At 34.3% G+C, this 21,495-nt stretch overlaps 1 protein-coding gene across 7 annotated transcripts in view; it reads right to left on the bottom strand.

Moving 5' to 3' along the window:
* Window positions 1–21,495, bottom strand: part of LOC115211112 (cAMP-regulated phosphoprotein 21) — a 242,178-nt gene that overhangs the window by 70,521 nt on the left and 150,162 nt on the right. For 6 of the 7 annotated variants that reach the window (XM_029780027.2, XM_029780028.2, XM_029780026.2 and 3 more), the window contains one exon: window positions 5,586–5,687. The exons of the other annotated variant lie outside the window; for it this stretch is intronic. In XM_029780027.2, coding sequence (XP_029635887.1) covers window positions 5,586–5,687 — 102 coding nt within the window. The remainder of the gene's footprint in view (window positions 1–5,585; window positions 5,688–21,495) is intronic. 7 annotated transcript variants of the gene reach the window in all.

The raw sequence follows: 21,495 nt of genomic DNA, 5'->3' as shown, positions 1-21,495 counted from the left end.
CCTCTATAGTATATTTTCTTCCTGTTCTTCATTGCAATAAATAATAGGTTCCAAGCAGAAGCAACATGCTGTTATCGAATTCTTGACAAAAGAGGAGTCCAGGCTGTCCCACATCCATAGAAGGCTACAGGTTGTCTACAGAGATGACACCACTGCCAAGAGCAAAGGAGAAGAAATCTGTATTGAAGACAAACCGCACAGGGGGAGACTATCAACTGCAACGATTGGCATGAACCATCAGAGAAAAGAGGAATTGATTTGCAGAGAGATGAGTCACAATTTGTGAGCATGCTGCACAACTGGATGTGGTCACAATGCATTGCAGAAGGTGGTATAAGATCGGGTATTGGAAAGTATGTGCAAAGTAGGTACCTCAGCAATTGACACCCAATTTGAAGGAGATAAGGATGGAAATCTGCAGAGTCCTGGAAGCATTTGAAGCCAATGAAGATGTTTGTTTACCCTATGGGTGGGTGGGTGGGAATGAAATGTGGGTGTAACTTTATGATCCAGGAGAAAAAGTTTAGTCTATGGAATGGTACTATTCCTGTTCTCCAAGGTCTAAATGGTTCAAGAGTCAGTGATTAGCACAGAAAGTCATAGTGACAGTGTCTTGGGATGACAGGGGTGTCTTCTTCTGGAACAAGGTTTTACTATGAAGTGTGAGCAGTACATTGACACCATCAAAATGCTTAAAGAAGACATAAGGAAGAAGGGACTGAACAAGAATTTGGAAACAATCTATATTCATCACGACATTGTGCAATCACACACATCTTTAGCAATGGACCAGGCAATCAGCAAACAGTGGTCTTTCTAAGCTCAGTGTGAATTATTATGCAAAAGCAGATATGCATAGGTACTGTCTTAAAAACATAAGAATTGATATAATAAAAATAATTTGTTAAAGCTTATCATATGATGTAGATAAGATTCAGTTATCTGAAGCCAATATTTCATATGACATTGTAAAAGTATTTGTCATTTAATTATGTAAATCAAGAAAACTTTTAGCATATAAAGACAAATCTATCTAAAATAATATACTGACAATCTGTTAATTCTCTCTCTCTCTCTCTCTCTCTCTCTCTCTCTCTCTCTCTCTCTCTCTCTCTCCTTCACACAAATACACACAAGCAGTAAATAATGATTCCATTTAATCTATTTCAGAACATGATTTATTTTTCCAAATTAAATACCTAAAATGCCCACAACATATCTTTATAGTTCTTAGGTGGAGTGTGATGCCTGGTTGATGGATAATTGTCCTCAATGACTTGTACAGAGATGTTTCAAAGTGTGCCACAAACATGGGACATCAAGGTTCAGAACTTTACTTGATACTGTAGGGTTGCTACACTATTTCATAGATGAATGATTAAGATTATTTAAGCAGTAAGTACATGCAAGCGTTTCACCAGCAATTCATGCGAAAGTTTCACAAAACAATAGAAAACAACCAAAAGCAAAAGTTTGTAAAAAAAAAAAAAAAAGTGAAAATGTTATTTACCTAAATTAAAATATATTTTTAATGGGGAATGAATGTTTCTTTCTTGTAAACTGATATTAAAATCGTAAATTATTTGATTCTGCAAAATTATTACATTTCTGTGTGTGTGTGTGTGTGTGAGAGAGAGGGAGGGAGAGTCAGTGGGATGTCTTTTACATATGGTCAAGATACATATTAACAAAATAATTCCTCCACAATTCTATAACATATGTCGTACTTCCTGTTTTTCTATACTTTTTAAGATTTTGCATAAGAAGGACAAACTAAAACTCATTGTTATATTTCGTGACCCTTACCCCAACCCCATTTACTTCCTCTGAATCAATGACCAGTCACATTTCCATGTAGCATTATTAAGACCTTTAAATAAAATGAACAGAAATTAGAAATAATTCACAAAATCTTCTTCACTCCTAACATATTCACTATGAAACCTTACAAGTTACTGAACCTTCAAAAGGGTCACATTTTTTTTACATACTTTTTCAATTTATCAACAACAGGGATTTAAATGACTACCAACATAGAACATTCAGTTGTTATTGTAAACATGTTCATAATTATCATTGTTATTGTTAATATTTGAGTTGAAGAGGTGATGAAAATGCCACAGAGTTGCTCATTTTGAATCTGAACTCAAGTCCTGTTCCATTCAACTTGGCCTTTCATCCTCTGGTTTCAACAAATGAAGTAACAGTAATACAACCGAAGATGAATTAACTGATTCACTCTTAAACTAAAAACTTAAAAAAAAAAAAAAGGTATCACCTATTTCAGAGAAATCACTATTATTGCTACTTCTAATGTCAGCTACTTTACATATGCTTTTGATATTTTTGCATGTATATCTGTGTGTATAAATAAGTATCAGCATATAGCCACATGAATTTCTCTCCATACTTAATGATATATATATGCTAAATTACATTTCTTTCCTGTATGAGAACTCACTGTTGTTGGTCATTCTCAGTAAGCAGACACTATGGCAAAAAGGAAATAGTGAAAAATTGCTTATGATCCACAAATCTAGCTTTGTTACATTGTCGTTATCTTTACAGTTTGTAGTTTGTAATCCTTCATTTTTCCCTAAATTTGATAATTTATTGGGCATCTTTTTAGGCCCCACCTTTTATCAATATTATCATAGAACAGATGAAAAATTTCATCTTCTCCAGTGTACTGTTATTGACTATTTTGTTAGGATCAGAATGACAAACCAACACCTATTTTAATTCAAAATAGCAGGAACTAAATTTGGTACTATGAAATAGAAATAATGCCTTCTATATGACTGTCCTTGACATACTATTATCAGATAGATTAAAGGATAAATTATACAAAATGAATTATGCAGAAGAGTTTTCTTATAAGTTTGTATCAAATTGCACTGTTAAGCTATATAACTCTATATGTTTCAGGATTAATTAAAAATCCTTTTATTCTCAACTGTTAGTTACAACTAGGTTTCTTGGAAAAAGCAAGAATATTATAACATTGTACCCCCATCTATTTTGCTGATGTAAAAAAATCACCATGAGAATCAATCAGTAGATTTTCTTTACTGATACAGTCAAGTTATGATGCAGTATGAAGGACAAGATCATGCATTTAAATCTTGCTGCATCAAATGTATTATGCCTTAAGCATATTAATGTATGCATTAGTTTGTCTAACAAAAGACTGCTTTATATAGTCAGGTATCTTTTGTAAAACAGGAACAAAAGTAAAAGAAAAAAAAACAATAAAGAAAAATTCAAGGGTGCTACAGAAAAGAGGAACAAAAAAGACATAATAAGTATTAATTCTGAATAATAGCAAAACTATTTGGTAAAGAATAGTCCACAAGTTGAATAATCTATTAATCAAAGCAGGTCATTTATGTCAACCTTGTAAACAATTTTGAAAATAGTAGTAGGCTTATTGATCTTAGAAAATATATAACATTAAAGTCACTCTAAGCTGGGACTGTTTATTTGTTAATTATTATCCACATGAAACAGAGAATGTTTTTAAATAAAAACATTTTTAAAAATTGCATAAAGAGTGTTTTAGTTGTCGTACACATAAGTGTATATAATGAATTCTATCAACTTTTCCATTAGAAAATCTAGAACCTGTCTCCAACAGAACATATCTAACAATATTTGGAAGCCTAGTTTGTTTCATAGCGTCTTCTACAGCAACTAATCTTTTATAAAGCATCAATACACTACAAACATGTATACATCAAAACACATACTCTACAAGAAATAGGCTCTAATTTCTGAATAAGCTTACACTCATCAATGTTTTCCAGCCACTGGCACACTGTTCTTTCACTATACAATGTATCTTTGAAATAGTTAAGCAGAGACTGTTCCTCTTAAAACTAACTGATACATATGTTCTCTTCTCATCACCTTCAGTGTTCCACCTTTACAGACTGCATAACTAAAATATATTTTTCTATATCCTTCATCAATTAAAACTTAATTTCAGTTGCATTTTCCCCATTTCATATATCTTCCCTTCATCAACAAACCTGTAACAATTAAAAATAAGTGTTAACTAAACTAATCCCATACAATCAAGATATAGACTCTCTCTCTCTCTCTCTCTTCTCAGATTGGTATATTCAGAGAAAATAGTTAGGATCTAGTAATCATATATTAAATATATAATTTGCACAAGAATATTTATTTCCTGGTAAGGGTAAAATAGTAAGTAGAAACAAAACTATGCTAGATTTAAATCCTTAGTAATATTTAGTTCTAACCCCACATGTTCTGAGTTCAAATCCTATCAAGGCTGACATACACTTATGAAAATCAATAAAATAAGCACGAGTCAGGTAAAGGTTGACTTGATTGACTGTACACCCACCCTGAAAATTTCTAGTTCATAACAATAATTATTTCCTTGTGAAAATGATTTTATAAAGAGTAGAAGGACCACTTCTTGTTAATTGTTTTTTTTTATTTTTGGCAGTTTTAGTTATAAGTATTAAGTACTAACTCAAATCCCATGTACCTAAATCTTCCTTTCTCTGTCTTAAGCCCAGTTATCAACACTGACTACTTCATAACACTTTACTTTTACCTAGCTTAGATGATCTAATCTTATATTCAGTAAACAGTTTTATCTCATCATTTTCCTATCTTTTTTTTTACACTGATATTGCTTGTAGTTTATTTGAATGCATTATATCAGACAGACCAAACTCTAAGCATGCAACCCTAACCTTATTCAATGTGTTTATTTACTAATTACATTTCATGAAATATTTTATGATACAAGCATAAATAAGAAATAATTTTTTTTAGTATAGAGGTAGAAATTTCAGTGTCCTTAATAAGGTAAATGGATCTATGCATTTCCAGGTTTTACTTTCCATATTGCTTAGCTCATTCAAACAAAGGAACTTAATTTTTTACTTTATGTGAAATATCGCAACGGTTCATAATCTTTCAGTTTATGCATTTACAAGTGCCTCTTCTAATTGATTTTTAAGTATAAGGGTGTGGGGTGAAAATGTGGCTTAAGAACAATCTAAATGATCCCTAAAACTTAAACTTAATGTGATGATTTATGTAAACTCTTTTAGCAATATCCTCCACAGCTTGAACCACTCTTACAAATTATTTATCATAAGAGATTATTGTTATTTAGGACAGGATGTAGCTGTTATCTGAAATAATTCTTGAAACAGCTATTATTTCTTATGACAAAAAAAAGAAACTTGTATTTAAAATGAATGTGAAAAAAGTTTAAGCAAAAGAACTGTAAAACAAAAATTAAAAGAATAACAAAAATGAAAAAAAAAAACTGAAATAAAGTGTAAACATTTTACCAATTTCAACCAGTACTCTATAAATAATGTTAATAAGGTATCTCTAAATCTATTTTTTTATAACTGAGATAACTTCCTTTTCACAATAAATGAAGGGTTTTAGTTTGCTTATATTAGTAAGAAGCTCATAAAGAATGTTAATTTGTATGTAATTGAAGTATCTATTTGTGCACAGCTAGAGGATACCAATTGGGGTTTATTCTGACTTGCTATGGATTTAAGAAGTGAGAAGTAACCAATATTCACTTTAAATATCCGTGCACGTGTCTCATTATATTCTTGTAGCCTTTCTTCTAAAGATTTGGTTCTTGATGATCTGGACAGGTGGGGCTTCTCTATGGTGTGGGTCTGAAAAATACATTATTTATTCACAGAGATGAAGAGAGAAATTATTTAAAACAAAAATAGTAACATGGTTAGAAACGTAGTAAAAATAATAATAGAAAGGATAAAAACTATAGATTAAAAAGAGGAAGAGTGGAGAAGGGGAATATTTTAAATTTATTTACAAAATACATTAAAAATAGAAACAAAAAAAATTTTAAATAAAAATAATTTTTAAAACATTTTTCAATAAGATGATTATTATGTAAGGTGCCTCCCCATAAGAAAAAGTAAATTCTAAAGATTTTAATCTGAGTAATCTTATATGAGCAAGAGGTGAAATAAAAATTTCTAACTTTGGCCTCAAATCTGTAGGGGGATATAGTCAATTCAACCAACTCCTGTTTGACTGTTACTAATTTTACTGACAAGAAAGGAATGATAGGCAAAGTGTAGAGAATCTCTGGAGGGATTTGAACTCAGAACAAAGTATTTAACTAAAAACTTCTCCATTTTGGCTACTCAACTATAACTGAATTGAAAGTTATAAAGAAATAGATGAAATATTTGTAACAATCAACAGAAAAAGAAACTAAGTTAAAAACTAAAAGTAATGAATAAAAACAAAATTTGAGAAATATTAGAATTGAATATTTTCATTTGAAAATAGTTCAATTCATAATTTTTTTGAAAACGCCTCTCTGATTTGTAAACCCTGTCAATTTTAAAACATGAATTAAATTTCACCCACAGATATGCATATACATACACATGTGCACACACACACACGTATATTGATGAAATGAAAATCCATAAAAGAAATTTTGGTTGCCTAATAAATGTGTCTAGCAGAACATATCACAGAGAATGTTCATGTGGAACTGGAGTTTATAAAAAAAATTAGACATAATTCTGATTGGCATTAAGATTCTTGCTTTTAATATTGTGCCATTAAGTGTTTTAGTCTTTTGGTGGTAAAATAATGACTGGAGTCATATACATAATTGGGTATTAATTAAAAATAGACTGTTAAAATATGCCAAATTAATCCACAGGAAAAAAATGGCAGTGATAGTATATAGAACCAAATAGTAATCACTTTGACAGTAAGAAATATTAAATATTTGGTTGCATTTTAACTAGAAACAATATAACTTGTAAAAAATAACAGAAAAAAATCCAGAAGTAAAACTGAAGATATATAAATAAGTAATGAAAAAATATTTAATATTCTAACTGTTGAACTTGAAATACTTAAAACTGAGATATAAGTAGATAGTTCATAACATATCTATATTAAGTCCTCAATAGTGTAGGGATAATAGCATTGATTGAAGTTGAGCTGCAATGCGAAAGATTGTCATGTCCTAGGCACAGAATTGTTGTTTAACCCCAAGTCAGCCTGAGTGAGCATTTCTATCATGACTATCCCATCTTTGTATATCAGGGAATACATTGTCAAATGTACTTTATATTTTTGACAATAGGCATGATTTGGGGAAAATTTAAGAGGTCAAACATCTGTATAAAGTTTCTTTTGTTTGGTATCGGACTTATAAAACTTGAACTTGGTAAAGAAAGATAACAAGACATTATACAGTGTTTCTGCAGTAATTAGTGGTTAGCTGTACCTAAAATGGTATCAGTTTATGGCAAAATGAACAATGGGACTTGAGCTATATGTTGATAGGCGCAGGAGTGGCTGTGTGGTAAGTAGCTTGCTTACCAACCACATGGTTCCGGGTTTAGTCCCACTGCGTGGCATCTTGGGCAAGTGTCTTCTACTATAGCCTCGGGCCGACCAATGCCTTGTGAGTGGATTTGGTAGACGGAAACTGAAAGAAGCCTGTCGTATATATGTATATATATATGTATGTGTGTACTGGGCTTACAAAGAATAAGTCCCGGAATCGATTTGCTCGACTAAAGGCGGTGCTCCAGCATGGCCGCAGTCAAATGACTGAAACAAGTAAAAGAGTAAGGATATGAAACACTGGTTTTAATAATAAAAATAATAAAATGATGACACAAAAGCCAAACAGTTTTTGAAAAGGAATAAGCAATTAGCTCAACCTCAATAATAAATTCTTTTTTATAACGAAGGCACTAAATTATAAATATATTTGAATATTGAGTTTTCAAAAGAAACACAAGCTAATTCCATCAAAACAGGATGTGAAAAAATTGAAAAAAAAAAATGAAATAGATGATATTAAGAATACACCTAGCCCACATGTCTATTCTTTCTGCAACATTAGACATTAAAAATTTCAGATGCTAAATGATAGAAAAGTACAGCAAAATGAAAACTAAATGGCCAAAATCTGAAAACTATGATCCTAAAACCTTCAGCAAAGAAATTTTAGAGTTTATCTCCAAACTGTTATATGCAATTTTGAAAATTCCTAAACAAAACTGAACATAGAGGGGCACTGATTTTTATTATTCAGGAAAGAAATGTGGCAAATAAAGCAACAATTTCTAAAAATATATATTTATCTACTTTTTTCTTTAAATTCAAATTATACTTTGAATATATATATATATATATATAGGCGCAGGAGTGGCTGTGTGGTAAGTAGCTTGCTAACCAACCAAATGGTTCCGGGTTCAGTCCCACTGCATGGCATCTTAGGCAAGTGTCTTCTGCTATAGCCTCGGGCCAACCAAAGCCTTGTGAGTGGATTTGGTAGACGGAAACTGAAAGAAGCCTGTCGTATATATGTATATATATGTATATATATGTGTGCGTGTAGGTTTGTGTTTGTCCCCCTAGCATTGCTTGACAACCGATGCTGGTGTGTTTATGTCCCAGTCACCTAGCAGTTCGGCAAAAGAGACCGATAGAATAAGTACTGGGCTTACAAAGAATAAGTCCTGGGGTCGAGTTCCTCGATTAAAAGGCGGTGCTCCAGCATGGCTGCAGTCAAATGACTGAAACAAGTAAAAGAGTAAAAGAGAGAGTATATATATATATAAATCCTAATATAGAGCAGAGTGAATGATGAGTACCAATTGCACAAGATCATAGAGTACCAAAAGCACATGTCACAAGGTAAATAGACAACAGGTGGACCTGTGCAGTTGATGACTGGTATCCAAGAGATCATAAAATGCCACTTGGAAGACCTCTATAACAATGGGAAGACAATTTAGTCAAGCAATTTGGATCAAGACAGAAAAGAATGGTAAAATCAAGACAAAATTGGAAGCGCACTGTAACCAACGGTGTATAACATTCTGATGATCTGGTTGATACTAAGATAAATCGTAACAACTCTTTCTACTGTAGGCATAAGGCCTGACATTTTATGAGAGGGATAGTTGATTACATCAACCCCAGCACTCAACTGGTATCTACTTTATTAATCCTGAAAAGATGAAAGGCAAAGCTGACCTCAGTGGAATTTGAGCTCAGAATGTACAGTCGGAAGAAATACCTTTAAGAATTTTGTCTGGCATAATAAGGATTCTGTCAGCCCACCACCTTCAGTAACTCTTAATAATGACATAAATTTGATAGGCACAGGAGTGGCTGTGTGGTAAGTAGCTTGCTAACCAACCACATGGTTCCGGGTTCAGTCCCACTGCGTGGCATCTTGGGCAAGTGTCTTCTGCTATAGCCCCGGGCCAACCAGTGCCTTGTGAGTGGATTTGGTAGACGGAAACTATATATGTGTTTGTCCCCCTAGCATTGCTTGACAACCGATGCTGGTGTGTTTATGTCCCCGTCACTTAGTGGTTCGGCAAAAAGAGACCGATAGAATAAGTACTGGGCTTACAAAAAGAATAAGTCCCGGGGTCGAGTTGCTCGACTAAAGGCGGTGCTCCAGCATGGCCGCAGTCAAATGACTGAAACAAGTAAAAGAGTAAAGAGTAAAGAGTGTTAAATATGGTTCAACAGAATATCACTTGATGCAATATAACAATCTTTTGTCATTGAATTGGTGTTTGTAAATTGGTGTGGTACCGATGGGAAACTTATGGGTGATAAATATTCAGTTTTATAGTTATTACTTATGGCAAACTGTATTCATCATTATCATCATCATCGAGATTAACTGAATGAAATATAGTGGCAATGACCTCATCTTTGCGGCTGGAGATTTTAATGGGCATGTTGGATGGCAATCTGGTATCTTCTATGATGTTCATGGGGGCCATGGAAATGGTTCCCAAAACAAAGAGGGAACTAGGCTACTGGAGTTCTGTGACACAAGCAACCTATTAATCTGCAGCACCAACTTCAGGATGCCAGATGGCCACCTGATAGCCTATCAATCAGGCGACTCTGCTAGCCAGATCGATTTCATCCTCACCAGACAGTGGAATGCATGGTTGCTCTTAAATACAAAAACCCTCCCTGGTGAAGAACGTACCCCCCACCCCCCAAGATAGACTAGTCATTAGCAACTTTAGACTTGAGGCCAGAAGGATGCCAGAAAGCAGATCAATCCAGAAAAGAAGGATTTGGAAGCTAAAGAACCCTTCACATGGTCAGAGATTTAGGGACATCCTCATTGAGAAATTTGAAGAGAGGGAGGAGGAGCTACGGACTTGTAACACAGAGGGTAGCTGGAAATTCCTATAGGACAGCTTACTGAGTGCCACAGACCAAATATACAGCTGGTGCAAAGTCCCTTCTAGACCTAGGGTAATGTGGTGGTGGAATAATACCACAGACAAGGCCATTAGAGCAAAGAAACAAGCCTGGAAAGCTTCGAAGAGTTGGGGTAGCAGGGAACTGTACCAGATAGCCAGAACAGAGGCTGGGAGACAGGTATATAAAGTCAAGGGAGAAGCAGAAAAGAAGTTTGCCAATGTTCAGCAACATGAGGACCAAAGAACTGAAGTATTTTGGATTGCAAGACAATGTGTGAGAGAAAATTATGATGTTACAGAAGAGAAATGTGTCCGCATGGATGATGGTGCACTTGCTTTTAATGATTCTACAAAGAAAGAGGCTTGGAGATGCCATTATGAAAGGTTGCTGAATGTGGAGAATGAATGGGAGGAGAAGAGCCTGCCAAATGTTGACCCAGTCATGGGATCAGCTACCCAAATCGATAGCACTCTGGTAGATAAAGCAATTAAGAATATGAAGTCAAGAAAAGCCCCCGGCTCATCAGGAATCACTGCTGAGATGCTTAAAATATCTGATGGTGAGGGTTATGGTCTAGTCACCTGTACTGTAAACCAAGTAGTTCACAAAGGAGTCATATCCAATGACTGGCGTAGCAACACCATAGTCAACTGCTACAAAAGTAAAGGTGATGCTTTAGAAAGAAATAACTACAGGCATATCAAACTGCTGGATCAGGTGATGAAAGTCATGGAGAGGGTCATAGCCCAACTAATTAGGGAAAGAGTCTGCTTAGATGAGATGCAGTTTGGTTTTGTGCTAGGTATAAGCACCACAGATGCTATATTCCTGGTAAGGCAACTGCAGGAGAAATATCTAGCCAAAGATAAACCTCTAAACTTAGCTTTTGTTGACTTGGAGAAAACCTTTGACAGGGTCCCCTGATCCCTTACCTGGTGGGTGATGCAGAAACTAGGGTTAATAAGAGCTGCACAGGCCCAGTTCAGGGATGCTGTCAGTAAGGTAAGGGTCGGCAACGAGTATAGTGAAGAATTTCAGGTACATGTAGGGGTTCACCTAGGCTCAGCCCTCAGCCTCCTCTTATTCATCATAGCCCTCCAGGCAATAACAGTGGAATTCAAGACAGGCTGTCCCTGGGAGCTCCTCTAAGCTGACGACCTTGCTCTCATAGCTGAATCACACCCAGAACTAGAGAAGAAATTTCAGGTGTGGAAGCAAGGGTTAGAATCGAAAGGCCCTGGAGTCAATATCACAAAAACCAAAGTTCTAGTAAGTAGGAAGGTGGACAAGTCACAAACCCCTTCAGGTAGATGGTCCTGCTTGATCTGTAGAAACTTCATAAGATGTACTCAGTATAAGCTATGGATGCATAAGAGGTGCAGTAACATCAAAGGAAGGTTAACTGGGATGATAGCCTTTGTGTGCAACAGATGACAGGGGCAATAAACAGGGGGAGGAACTAGAAGTAGAGGAACTAGAAGCTTCTGTTACCCAGGTGACCAAGTCTGCAGTGGAGGTGGATGCTCAGGGAGCATTGCCACTGGAATAAGAATAGCCTGGGCAAAGTTCAGAAAGCTCCTACCTCTACTGGTGACAATGGGCCTCTCACTCAGAGTGAAAGGTAGACTGCATGATGCATGTATGCAGACTGCCATGCTACACGGCAGTGAAACATGGGCCGTGATTGTTGAGGACATATGTAGGATTGGAAGAAATGAAGTTAGTATGATCTGCTGAATGTGTAATGTCAGTGTGCACATACTACAGAGTGTAAGTGGCCTCAGAGAAATGTTGGACATAAGAAGCATCAGATGTGGTGTGCAAGAGACGACTGCACTGGTATGGTCATGTGCTGCATATGGATGAGGAGAGCAGTGTGAAGAAGTGTGACTCACTAACAGTGGAAGGAACCCATGGAAGAGGAAGACCCAGGAAGACATGGGATGAGGTGGTGAAGCATGACTTTCAAACTTTGGGCCTCACAGAGGCAATGACAAGAAATCGAGACCTCTGGAGATATGCTGTGAGTGAGAAGACTCGGCAAGTAAAGTGAGATCATAGCTTATAACAGTATAGCATAACTAGCCCATTTAAAAAGTATCTTTGAATCGTTGGGCGACATGCAATGCTTGACGAAACCTACTGAGTCAAGTAAAATCAAAATCTCAATCAAATCGAAATCAAAAATGGAAATTGTAGTTGTGGCAATAAGCACCATCCGATCATGGCCGGTACCAGTGCTGCCTGGCTGGCTCCCATGCCAGTGGCATGTAAAAAGCACCCACTACATTCTTGGAGTCGTTGGCATTAGGAAGAGCATCCAGCTGTAGAAACATTGTCAAATCAGATTGGAGCCTGGTGTAGCGTCCTGGCTTGCCAGTCCCCAGTCAAACCATCCAGCTCATGGAAAACAGATGCTGAACGATGATGATGAAATAAAAGTAATATGAGGTGGTATCAAGAAGTTCCCAGACTAGTTCTCTAGCATGCCAACAGATGGCAGCACACAGTTGCATGTGCAGTGAGAGCTAGCAATGATGTTCATGAGGCAGTGTGCCGAGTGACATTGCTATGTTTACTTGCGAGTTGTGAAATGTGTTTTTGTGATCATGTGTATGCTGTAGTCTGAGATTTTTGCATGGACAGGAACAAAGAGCCAACGTTAAGTTTTGCGTTGAACTTGGGAAATCAGCTTCAGAGACATTGAGCATGTTTTGGCAAGCTTATGACAATGATGCAATGGGTTGTACATAATGTTTCAAGTGGTACAGGTGCTTCAAAAGCAGAAGACCGTCCTTGGAAGATGATGTTACCCCCAGAAATGTGGTATTGTGCATCGAGAATTCGTCCCCTGGGGTCAGACCAGGAATCGAGAGTTCTACTGCGACATTTTGAAGCATTTGAGGGAAGACATTTGGTGAAAGTGACCAGATTGGTGGAACATGAAGAATTGGATTCTTCACGATGACAATACACCCTGTCACTGAGCTCTCCTCACTTGTGCATTTCTCACTAAAAACATGCATCTGCCCTATTCATCAGATTTAGCACCAGCAGATTTCCATCTCTTCTCCAAAATGAAAATGCAGCTCAAAAGTTGTCGAGGTCCAAAGCGAATTGCAGAAGGTCCTCAAGTTGCTTACATCATCATCATCATTGTTCGACCGTGGCCGAGACAGTGGAATTTACCATGTTACACCAGACTTCACGGTCCATCATGGCATTACGGAGGTCCTGTTGCTGGATGCCTGTATCCCTGGAGATTACATCAGGGTAGGAGAGTGTGCGCCCTCTGGCATTGCGAATAGATGGCTTCCAGAGGAGAAGAGTAGAAATTACCTCTTTTTTCAGCTCTACAACAATCTCCAGCAAACTGGACTCTCCTACCTTTCACAAGAGATGACACAGGTGGTAGTTTCCCATATATTTGCATTTTGGTTGGATGGCGCTTGCTTACAGAAAACGGCTTCCAGACCAGATTCCAAAAGTGACAGGAATGCTGGGACCGGTGTATTGCTGCGTAAGGTGACTATTTCGAAGGAGATGATGTTAAAACTTAGGTAAATAAATTATTTTTTATAAAACATAACTAGTCCGGAAACTGTTTGATCCTTTCTTCCATAGGCACAAGGCCTGAAATTTTGGGGCAGGGTCAAGTCAATTACATTGACTCCAGTACTCAACTGGTGCTCACTTCATTGACCCTGAAAGGACAAAAGGCAAAGAAAACCTTGATGTAATTTGAACTCAGAATTTAAAGACGGACAAATTGCTTACTGGCAATTTGTTCTGTGTGCTAATGGTTCTGCCAGCTCGCTGCCTTATATAAGATAATCCTTTCTTATTTCTTTATTGCCCACAAGGGGCTAAACATAGAGGGGACAGACAAGGGATTAAGTCGATTACACTGACTCCAGTGCGTAACTGGTACTTAATTTATCGACACCAAAAGGATGGAAGGCAAAGTCGACCTCGGCGGAATTTGAACTCAGAACGTAACAGCAGATGAAATACTGCTAAGTATTTCACCTGGCGTGCTAACGCCTTTGCCAGCTCGCCACCTTAAAGATAATCTTTTCTATTTTAGGCACAAGGACTGGAATTTTGGGGGAAGGGGTAACTTGATTTCATTGACCCTAAAAGGATGAAAGGCAAAACAGACCTTGGTGAAATTTGAACTCAGAATGTAAAGATTGACAAAATGCCAGTAAGCATTTTGTCCTGTATGCTAAGAGTTCTGCCAGTTTGCTGCCTTATATAATAATACACACACACAATATAGATAGTTAAACTTTCATACATTTCTACTCAATGACTTGTTAGTGTTTCCACTAAGTACAGACATAATGAAGGTGTCATAGCTTAGCTAAATAAATGACCTGTCAATATTTCCACAAAATACAAGCACAGTCAAAATATGCCTTTGATATGCATACCAGGGGGGACTGACAAACCAAAAGATAGAGGCCCACGGCTAATTATATTTGTAAATATTTTAATTAATTTCTTAAAAGATCTTGTTTTTCTCCAAATTGATCATGATTCAGCAGATCTCTGATTATGAACATCTCATAATGTTTTTGTTGTCAGGTATAATACGCTATGAGCTACAGACCACATTGTTTGTTTTTAAGACACCTCAATGAGATTTGAAGGGGATTCAATTGTTGTTTCTAGCAAGTCAAAAGACTACAAAAAAAGGTTCCCTTCTTGGTTTAGTTTGAAAGAAATTGTTACTTAATTATAAGCTATGAAGACCTATGATCAAAGGTGTTCCAACCATGACCAACCTGTCCTTCTCTGGCATTGTGTATCTTGAACTACATTATTCAATGTATCTTTTTCTTTTCAAGATGGTAGTGTGAGATTTGAGGGAGATTTGGTTACTATTTCTAACAGATTAAGTAACTACACAGAAGCTCCTTCATTGACTCATTTTGAAAGAAGGGATCAGAACTAGCTTTAATTTCTTTTGTCCTTTACAAACTTTCTCTGGTGCTTCATTTACATTTTGTGTTTCACTTAATATCTTGATTACTAAGGTTAAGCCACCAAGTAGCCTGGCAAACATTACTAACATTTCTACATGCAATGAATTATATAAAATTCTATTTCCAGTACATCAAGTCTCATATCTCTACAAGACAGTGATTTATAAAGAAGAGTGCAAAGAAAGGAGATACAGAGTGCTGAAGAAGGCAAAAATAAAATTAAATGGTTATATATCTGAAACTAGTTGTTAATAAGATGATCATTTTTGGGACTATTAACCTAATCTTTAGAAAGGACAATTTTTACATATAGATTACATTTTGATCAGGTGTCTATGTGTACATAATAACTAGTCTGGATTTAGATTAGAAACTTTTATTTCTAAACTAAGAGTAATAATACTCTTATTTACTAAAAGTCATTTCAGTACATGGGAGTAGAGGATGTGCCAACCTGTCAATTCACCTCAACAGTGTGTTTAGTTAATCTGGTTTTCTCCCCAGTAACTGGTGAATGGGATGACATAGCATCTGTACCACTGCAAGTCATGCTTACTCGAACAGTATATCTCTTAGATTCTCACTAATCATCAAAAAATTTTCGTTTCTTACAATTGCAAATGGTCTATTTTTAGTTCCAAAGTTTTGCTGATATATCAAGTGAAATATTTCAGTGAATGATTTTGACATAAAATGAACTATTTTTATTGATTCTAGGTAAATAAACTAATCAACTTATTTTGATTTCTTCTGAAAAAATATCTAATGATGTACTATTATTGTATGTGGAACAGAAATGTTATTTATAATGTCTTCATATAAGTGAATTACTATCAATTCATTTTCTACATTTTGGTTAATGGTGCCACAGATTTCTCATTACTTGTCCAAGTTCATTGATTCTGTATATCATTTTGCTTCTGTATGTCTGCAATTGGTATTGAAATATTCACTGCAAGGAAAGGTTTTCACAACACTTGATCATGAATTCATCAGTGGTTAAGAGGCAAAATGATGACATACTAGTTTATAGTACATCATACACTCATGGGTTTGTTGTGTATGCATATGCAAAATATATTACTTGCTGAAAAATAGATAATATTCTTAGTTTATGGTTGAATGGTTAGTTTTAGGAAGTGCATTCAACTGTAAAATCAACAAGTTGTCTAAATTTGATGAAATATCCAACTCATTCAGGCACAAAAAGGCAGATATAAAATATTCAATACAAATATTGAATAATCAACTACAAAGATCTAATTTTCTCCTATGTACATTATAAATCTTTGGTGCCCTCTAGCATTGCTCTGGAGTGTTTACATTACTTTCCTAAGCCATTTAGTAATTTTTATCGTAACAATTGCTAACTCACAAACATACATATAACAACAAGAACAACAACAAATGCAAAGTACAAGGCTTCTTTATTTTTATTTATTTATTTATTTTGAAAAGCAATTTATTTCAGAGTTGCTTTACTGGACCAAAAAAATCTGTCTAAAAGATTGAATTGCACAAAAGTATTTTGGTAATTTTATGTATTGGCTTCCAATAATTTTCAATGCTAAATGCATTCCGTTACCTTATTTGCTGTTGACACTCATTGATATGCTAAACATCAAAGATATCTTCAGATGGAATTTAATTAGAAATTTATCATCTAGATTCACAACTTAAGGAATTCAATTTTTTTTTTTTTTCAGCTTCCATTCTTTTGCTTTACCACTTCAATAATTACAGAAGGTTCTCTTGTTAAAAGACTCAGGTTATTCCATTCACACTTTGCATTGCTTCAAGTTGAATTGTAAGTGAACACCAAAACGCCTGCATAGATATACACCATCCTCTTTTGGCTTAACGTATTTCAAGATCACAATAAACTTGTTTCCGCTGTATACATATATGAAGGTTTTGTGAAGCCTGGGTTTTAAATATCTATTTCTAATTTCAGTTTCGTCTGTAATTTTTTTATCACAATTTTCATCAAAATTCAGTATTTAATCAGGGTTTTAAAGAAACATCTATGCTTCTAAGTACAGCAAAATAATTCTTAAAGTGTACCAGGGAAGATAAGTGAAATGCTTTCCTGCTGTCGTTTGCAATAGATAAGAAGTCCAAGACCATTAATCTTCTGTTCACATTCACAATACTTTATAGAATTTAGATAATGGAAGTTGTGACATTCATACTTTTCTCAAAAATATTATTGACGGAAATGAAATTTAATAATTACCAAATAAAATTTCCTGTTATCAGAGAGCACTTGGCTGTTTTGGGCCTCATTTTACATTGTATGAAATAGTATTGCTCCATTATATAGGTAACTATATTGTGTGAGCATCAATTCAATCCTCTTGGAAAACTTAGTGAATAAAACAATTTTTCTGAACCTTATTGACCCCACCACTCCTTTTTTTAAAAAATTGTTTTGTAATCAATTTACAAAATCGATTTTATAGTTTCTTTTTTTAAAATTTAAAATATCTCTTATTATTTCTTCTCTAGGAAGAAAGTTTAAGCTCTAAAAATTTTATGAAGTATCAATACATCATTTAAATTTTATCTAAATAAAATTATTAAATTGTTATAATCTACTGGATTACCAATATAATAAAACATAAGCATCAATGAAAATGGTCAGAACCTTTCAATGGGTAAATAATTCAGCTGAGTATGTTAAACTTAGATTGAGTGTAAAAGGAGTTTACTGTTCATAAACAAAATGTTTAAAATCTTTGCTACATATTTACAAAGTCAGAAAACAGCACAGCTCCCATGACTTCAGGAAACATTTTTTCACGCTGAGAGTTGCTGAAGCATGGAACAAACTGCCGGCATCAGTTGTTAGTTGTCGGAGCACTGCATCCTTCAAAACTTCCATGCTTCCTGAGATTCGCCAACACTACACCTGATTTTCTCCCCTCCATACACACACAAGCATGTATCTGACTCATGCATTGTTTGCTTTCCAGACATTTGTACATTACTGCATATGCTTTATATGCACTTTTGACAAGTTGTGGTGCACCTGAGCATTGTATACAATAATTTCATTATTATTATTATTATTATAATGAAAGTGTTTTTTCTGTTTTATTCTTTTTCATTTTGCTATTTTCATTCTTTTATGTTACAATCTAGACAGTATCTTCCTTTTTAACTCTATTTTTAACAAACTATCATTTGTTCTTTGATACAAATCCTCCTGTTTTAAAACTCACATATATAAATCATGTTTTCATAATAATTTCAGTAAGAACTTTTAAAGTTCTGATCCAAATACAGCTTAAGAATGGACAAAAGGAGTTATTTTATGAAACTGCCCCCAATTTTTTTCTTTATTAATATTAATATATTAATTGAAAATATAGAGACGTTATTTCATCAGAAATAAGATCACAAATAGGTTAATGAGTTTCTAGACAAAATAATGAAATCTCTAATAGCAAAGATAATTGGCAAAAAGGTTTAGCTGTTTCACTTCCATGTCACTGGAAAATACCTAACTGTCTTTTACTGAATATTATCATATCATTCTGATATATTAACACATAGTTTAATATACAAAAATAATAAAACGTTTGTTTTCAAGAGTGATGCTTCAAGGAAAAACAAAGTATCATTTAAAAGCATAAACATTTTAATCTTACTATGAAATTTCGAAGCTTGATATTTTATTGAAAGCCAACTTGCTTAATTATTCCTTAAAATCATAAAATAATAGTGATGAATCAAAAGGCAAAAAAAAAAATCCATTTGTTAACCCATACAATAAAATGACTTTCAAAACAAATTTATCTGCTCTATGTTGAATAAAAAACAAACAGTTCAAATTTTTAGTAAACTGAATTCTGTCAAACTCTGTCTGGCTGTCCTCCCCCATTGCCCCTCACACACACACAAAAAGAGTAAGAGAACATGTATTTCATATATGAATTATATATATACGATAGATATTGTTTGAATAAACTTTGCTTGTTAATAAAAAAAATCTGCTTTATTCATAAAAGGTAAAATGTAGGAAAAAAATTTTGTATATAAGTATTTCAGTAAATTTGGTAAAGCTAACAAGCATTTGTTTTCTCTTGATGATAAACATATTGATTGTAAAACAGTTATTCTAGGCTAGCATAAATTGTTTTAACTACATGGTAGATTTATATGGTTAATAATAATAGAAGCAATGCAGAGATGGTAGTATAAGTGCTGTGAGAGAGAGAGAGAGAGAGAGAGAGAGAGAGAGAGAGAGAGAGAGAGAGAGAGAGAGAGAGAGAGAGAGAGAGAGAGAGAGAGAGAGAGAACTGGAACACATAACTAGTTTCTATACATAGCAACCATGATAACAGAATATAGATTGGTTACTCTTCTAGATGTCGATAAAAGAACAAAAGGGAAAAATAATCAGTTCTTGGCTAACTATTATTTACACTTGTTAAAAAATAACAGATGAAACTTATTATAAAGTTTCATGCAAAATATAGCATTGTATTTCACAGGAAATATAATCCATGGAGTTATCAAAGGTGAAGATTCACACACACGCATACACACGCACGCACACACACACACACACACACACACACACCTATGCATGTGTACGTTTTTAATTCTAAAGACTTTATGATTTAGCAATGTTGATTCTTGTAATTACCAAGCATACAGTTTGAAGAAAAGATAGCAGTTGAAACAGCAACTTTCACATATGAAATTTCTCAATTAGACCCAGCTTATCTATTGCAAAAATAAAATCTATATCAAGAGATTTGCACAGAAGACAAAGATGTTAGAGCCATTGGTAAACACAAGAAAGGATTAAAGGTTTAATCTCAAAGTTATACAGTTTCATATATATATATATATCATAAATATATATAATAAACTTAAATTGATATCATAGTCCATATGCTCCATAGTACATCCTGGAATCAATCATAAACCTTAGACATTTCTACAAGACAAGGAATCATAAATATATATACAAAAAAAAAACAATGAAAGGAGAAATTTGCATACATTGCATAATTATGAGACAAGAAACATAAATGATTTACTATTTCAGTATAGTTAATAACTGTATTATATTTTGTTTACATCAATATTGAAAAAAAAAAAAATATATATGCATATAAATAAGATATATACAATATTTTCTAAGAATGTTTGTGTTAGTTATATGTCTGTTCTACAATTTCAATGACTGAAAATAATCCTATTTAAATCTTTATATAAGATTACTTATATAAGTAATTTTCATTAAAAAACTTGTTCAGTTATAAACGCTTGTGGAAGTTATCATCACATAGTTTCTTAAGTATGACATCAAAGAGTAAAGATTTCAGTTTTAAGACCAATCAATAAGAGGTTTACTTTCAGCAGCTCTCAGATCTTTTTCAAGATGGTGACATGGGCATCAAGTAGCTAGTATAAAGATACTAATTCTAAAAGAACCTTTTAAAAATACACATGTATATTTTCATACATCAACAGGACCAAGCAACAATGTTTATTGTCTTAAAAAATAACAAAAACAAAACACAAAACAAAAAACAATTTCATCTGTGGACAAGGTTAGATATACAATAGGATGTTTCCAAAGAAAATCTAGTTCATTGAAGATGAAGGCTACAGTCAATCACCTGTCAATCCATAAAAAAATATCCAATGCAGAATTCAGAAACAAAAGTATATGCTGAGTTGAAATGTGTAAAGCTACAACAGTGACTTAAATGATTAAATTACTGAAGTATCCTTCACTAAAATACTAACATACAACAAAATAAAAGCACCTCAGATAATGTAATGCCAAAAAAATCATTTAACTATGACAACATCTAGAGGTAAATAAAAGCCACCACAACATCCAGAGGTAAAAGCCATCACAACATCCAGAAGTAAAAGTCACCACAACATTGAGTTTTAAAAGCCAGCAAAGAATCCAGACGTACAAAACCATCACAGCATCCAGAGGTAGAAGTATCAAGCCACCATAGCATCCAGAAGGAAATGTATGAAGCCACCACAGCATCTAAGGGTAAAGATGTTCCAAGCACTCACAGTACCCAGACAAAAAGCTCAACAACACACTGACATTCACTATCCCTTATAAAGAACGAAAAGTAATTTTTAAGGCTATAAAAAAAGTACCTACATCATGAGTTTTAAAGATAACTGACTGAATATACATATCAAGAGCACAACTAGTTTCTGAAGTTGAATAACTAAAAACATGGTGATC

This window comes from Octopus sinensis, linkage group LG4 (assembly GCF_006345805.1).
Source record: "Octopus sinensis linkage group LG4, ASM634580v1, whole genome shotgun sequence".
NCBI lineage: Eukaryota > Metazoa > Mollusca > Cephalopoda > Octopoda > Octopodidae > Octopus > Octopus sinensis.
This window is presented reverse-complemented; position numbering and strand designations above follow the sequence as displayed.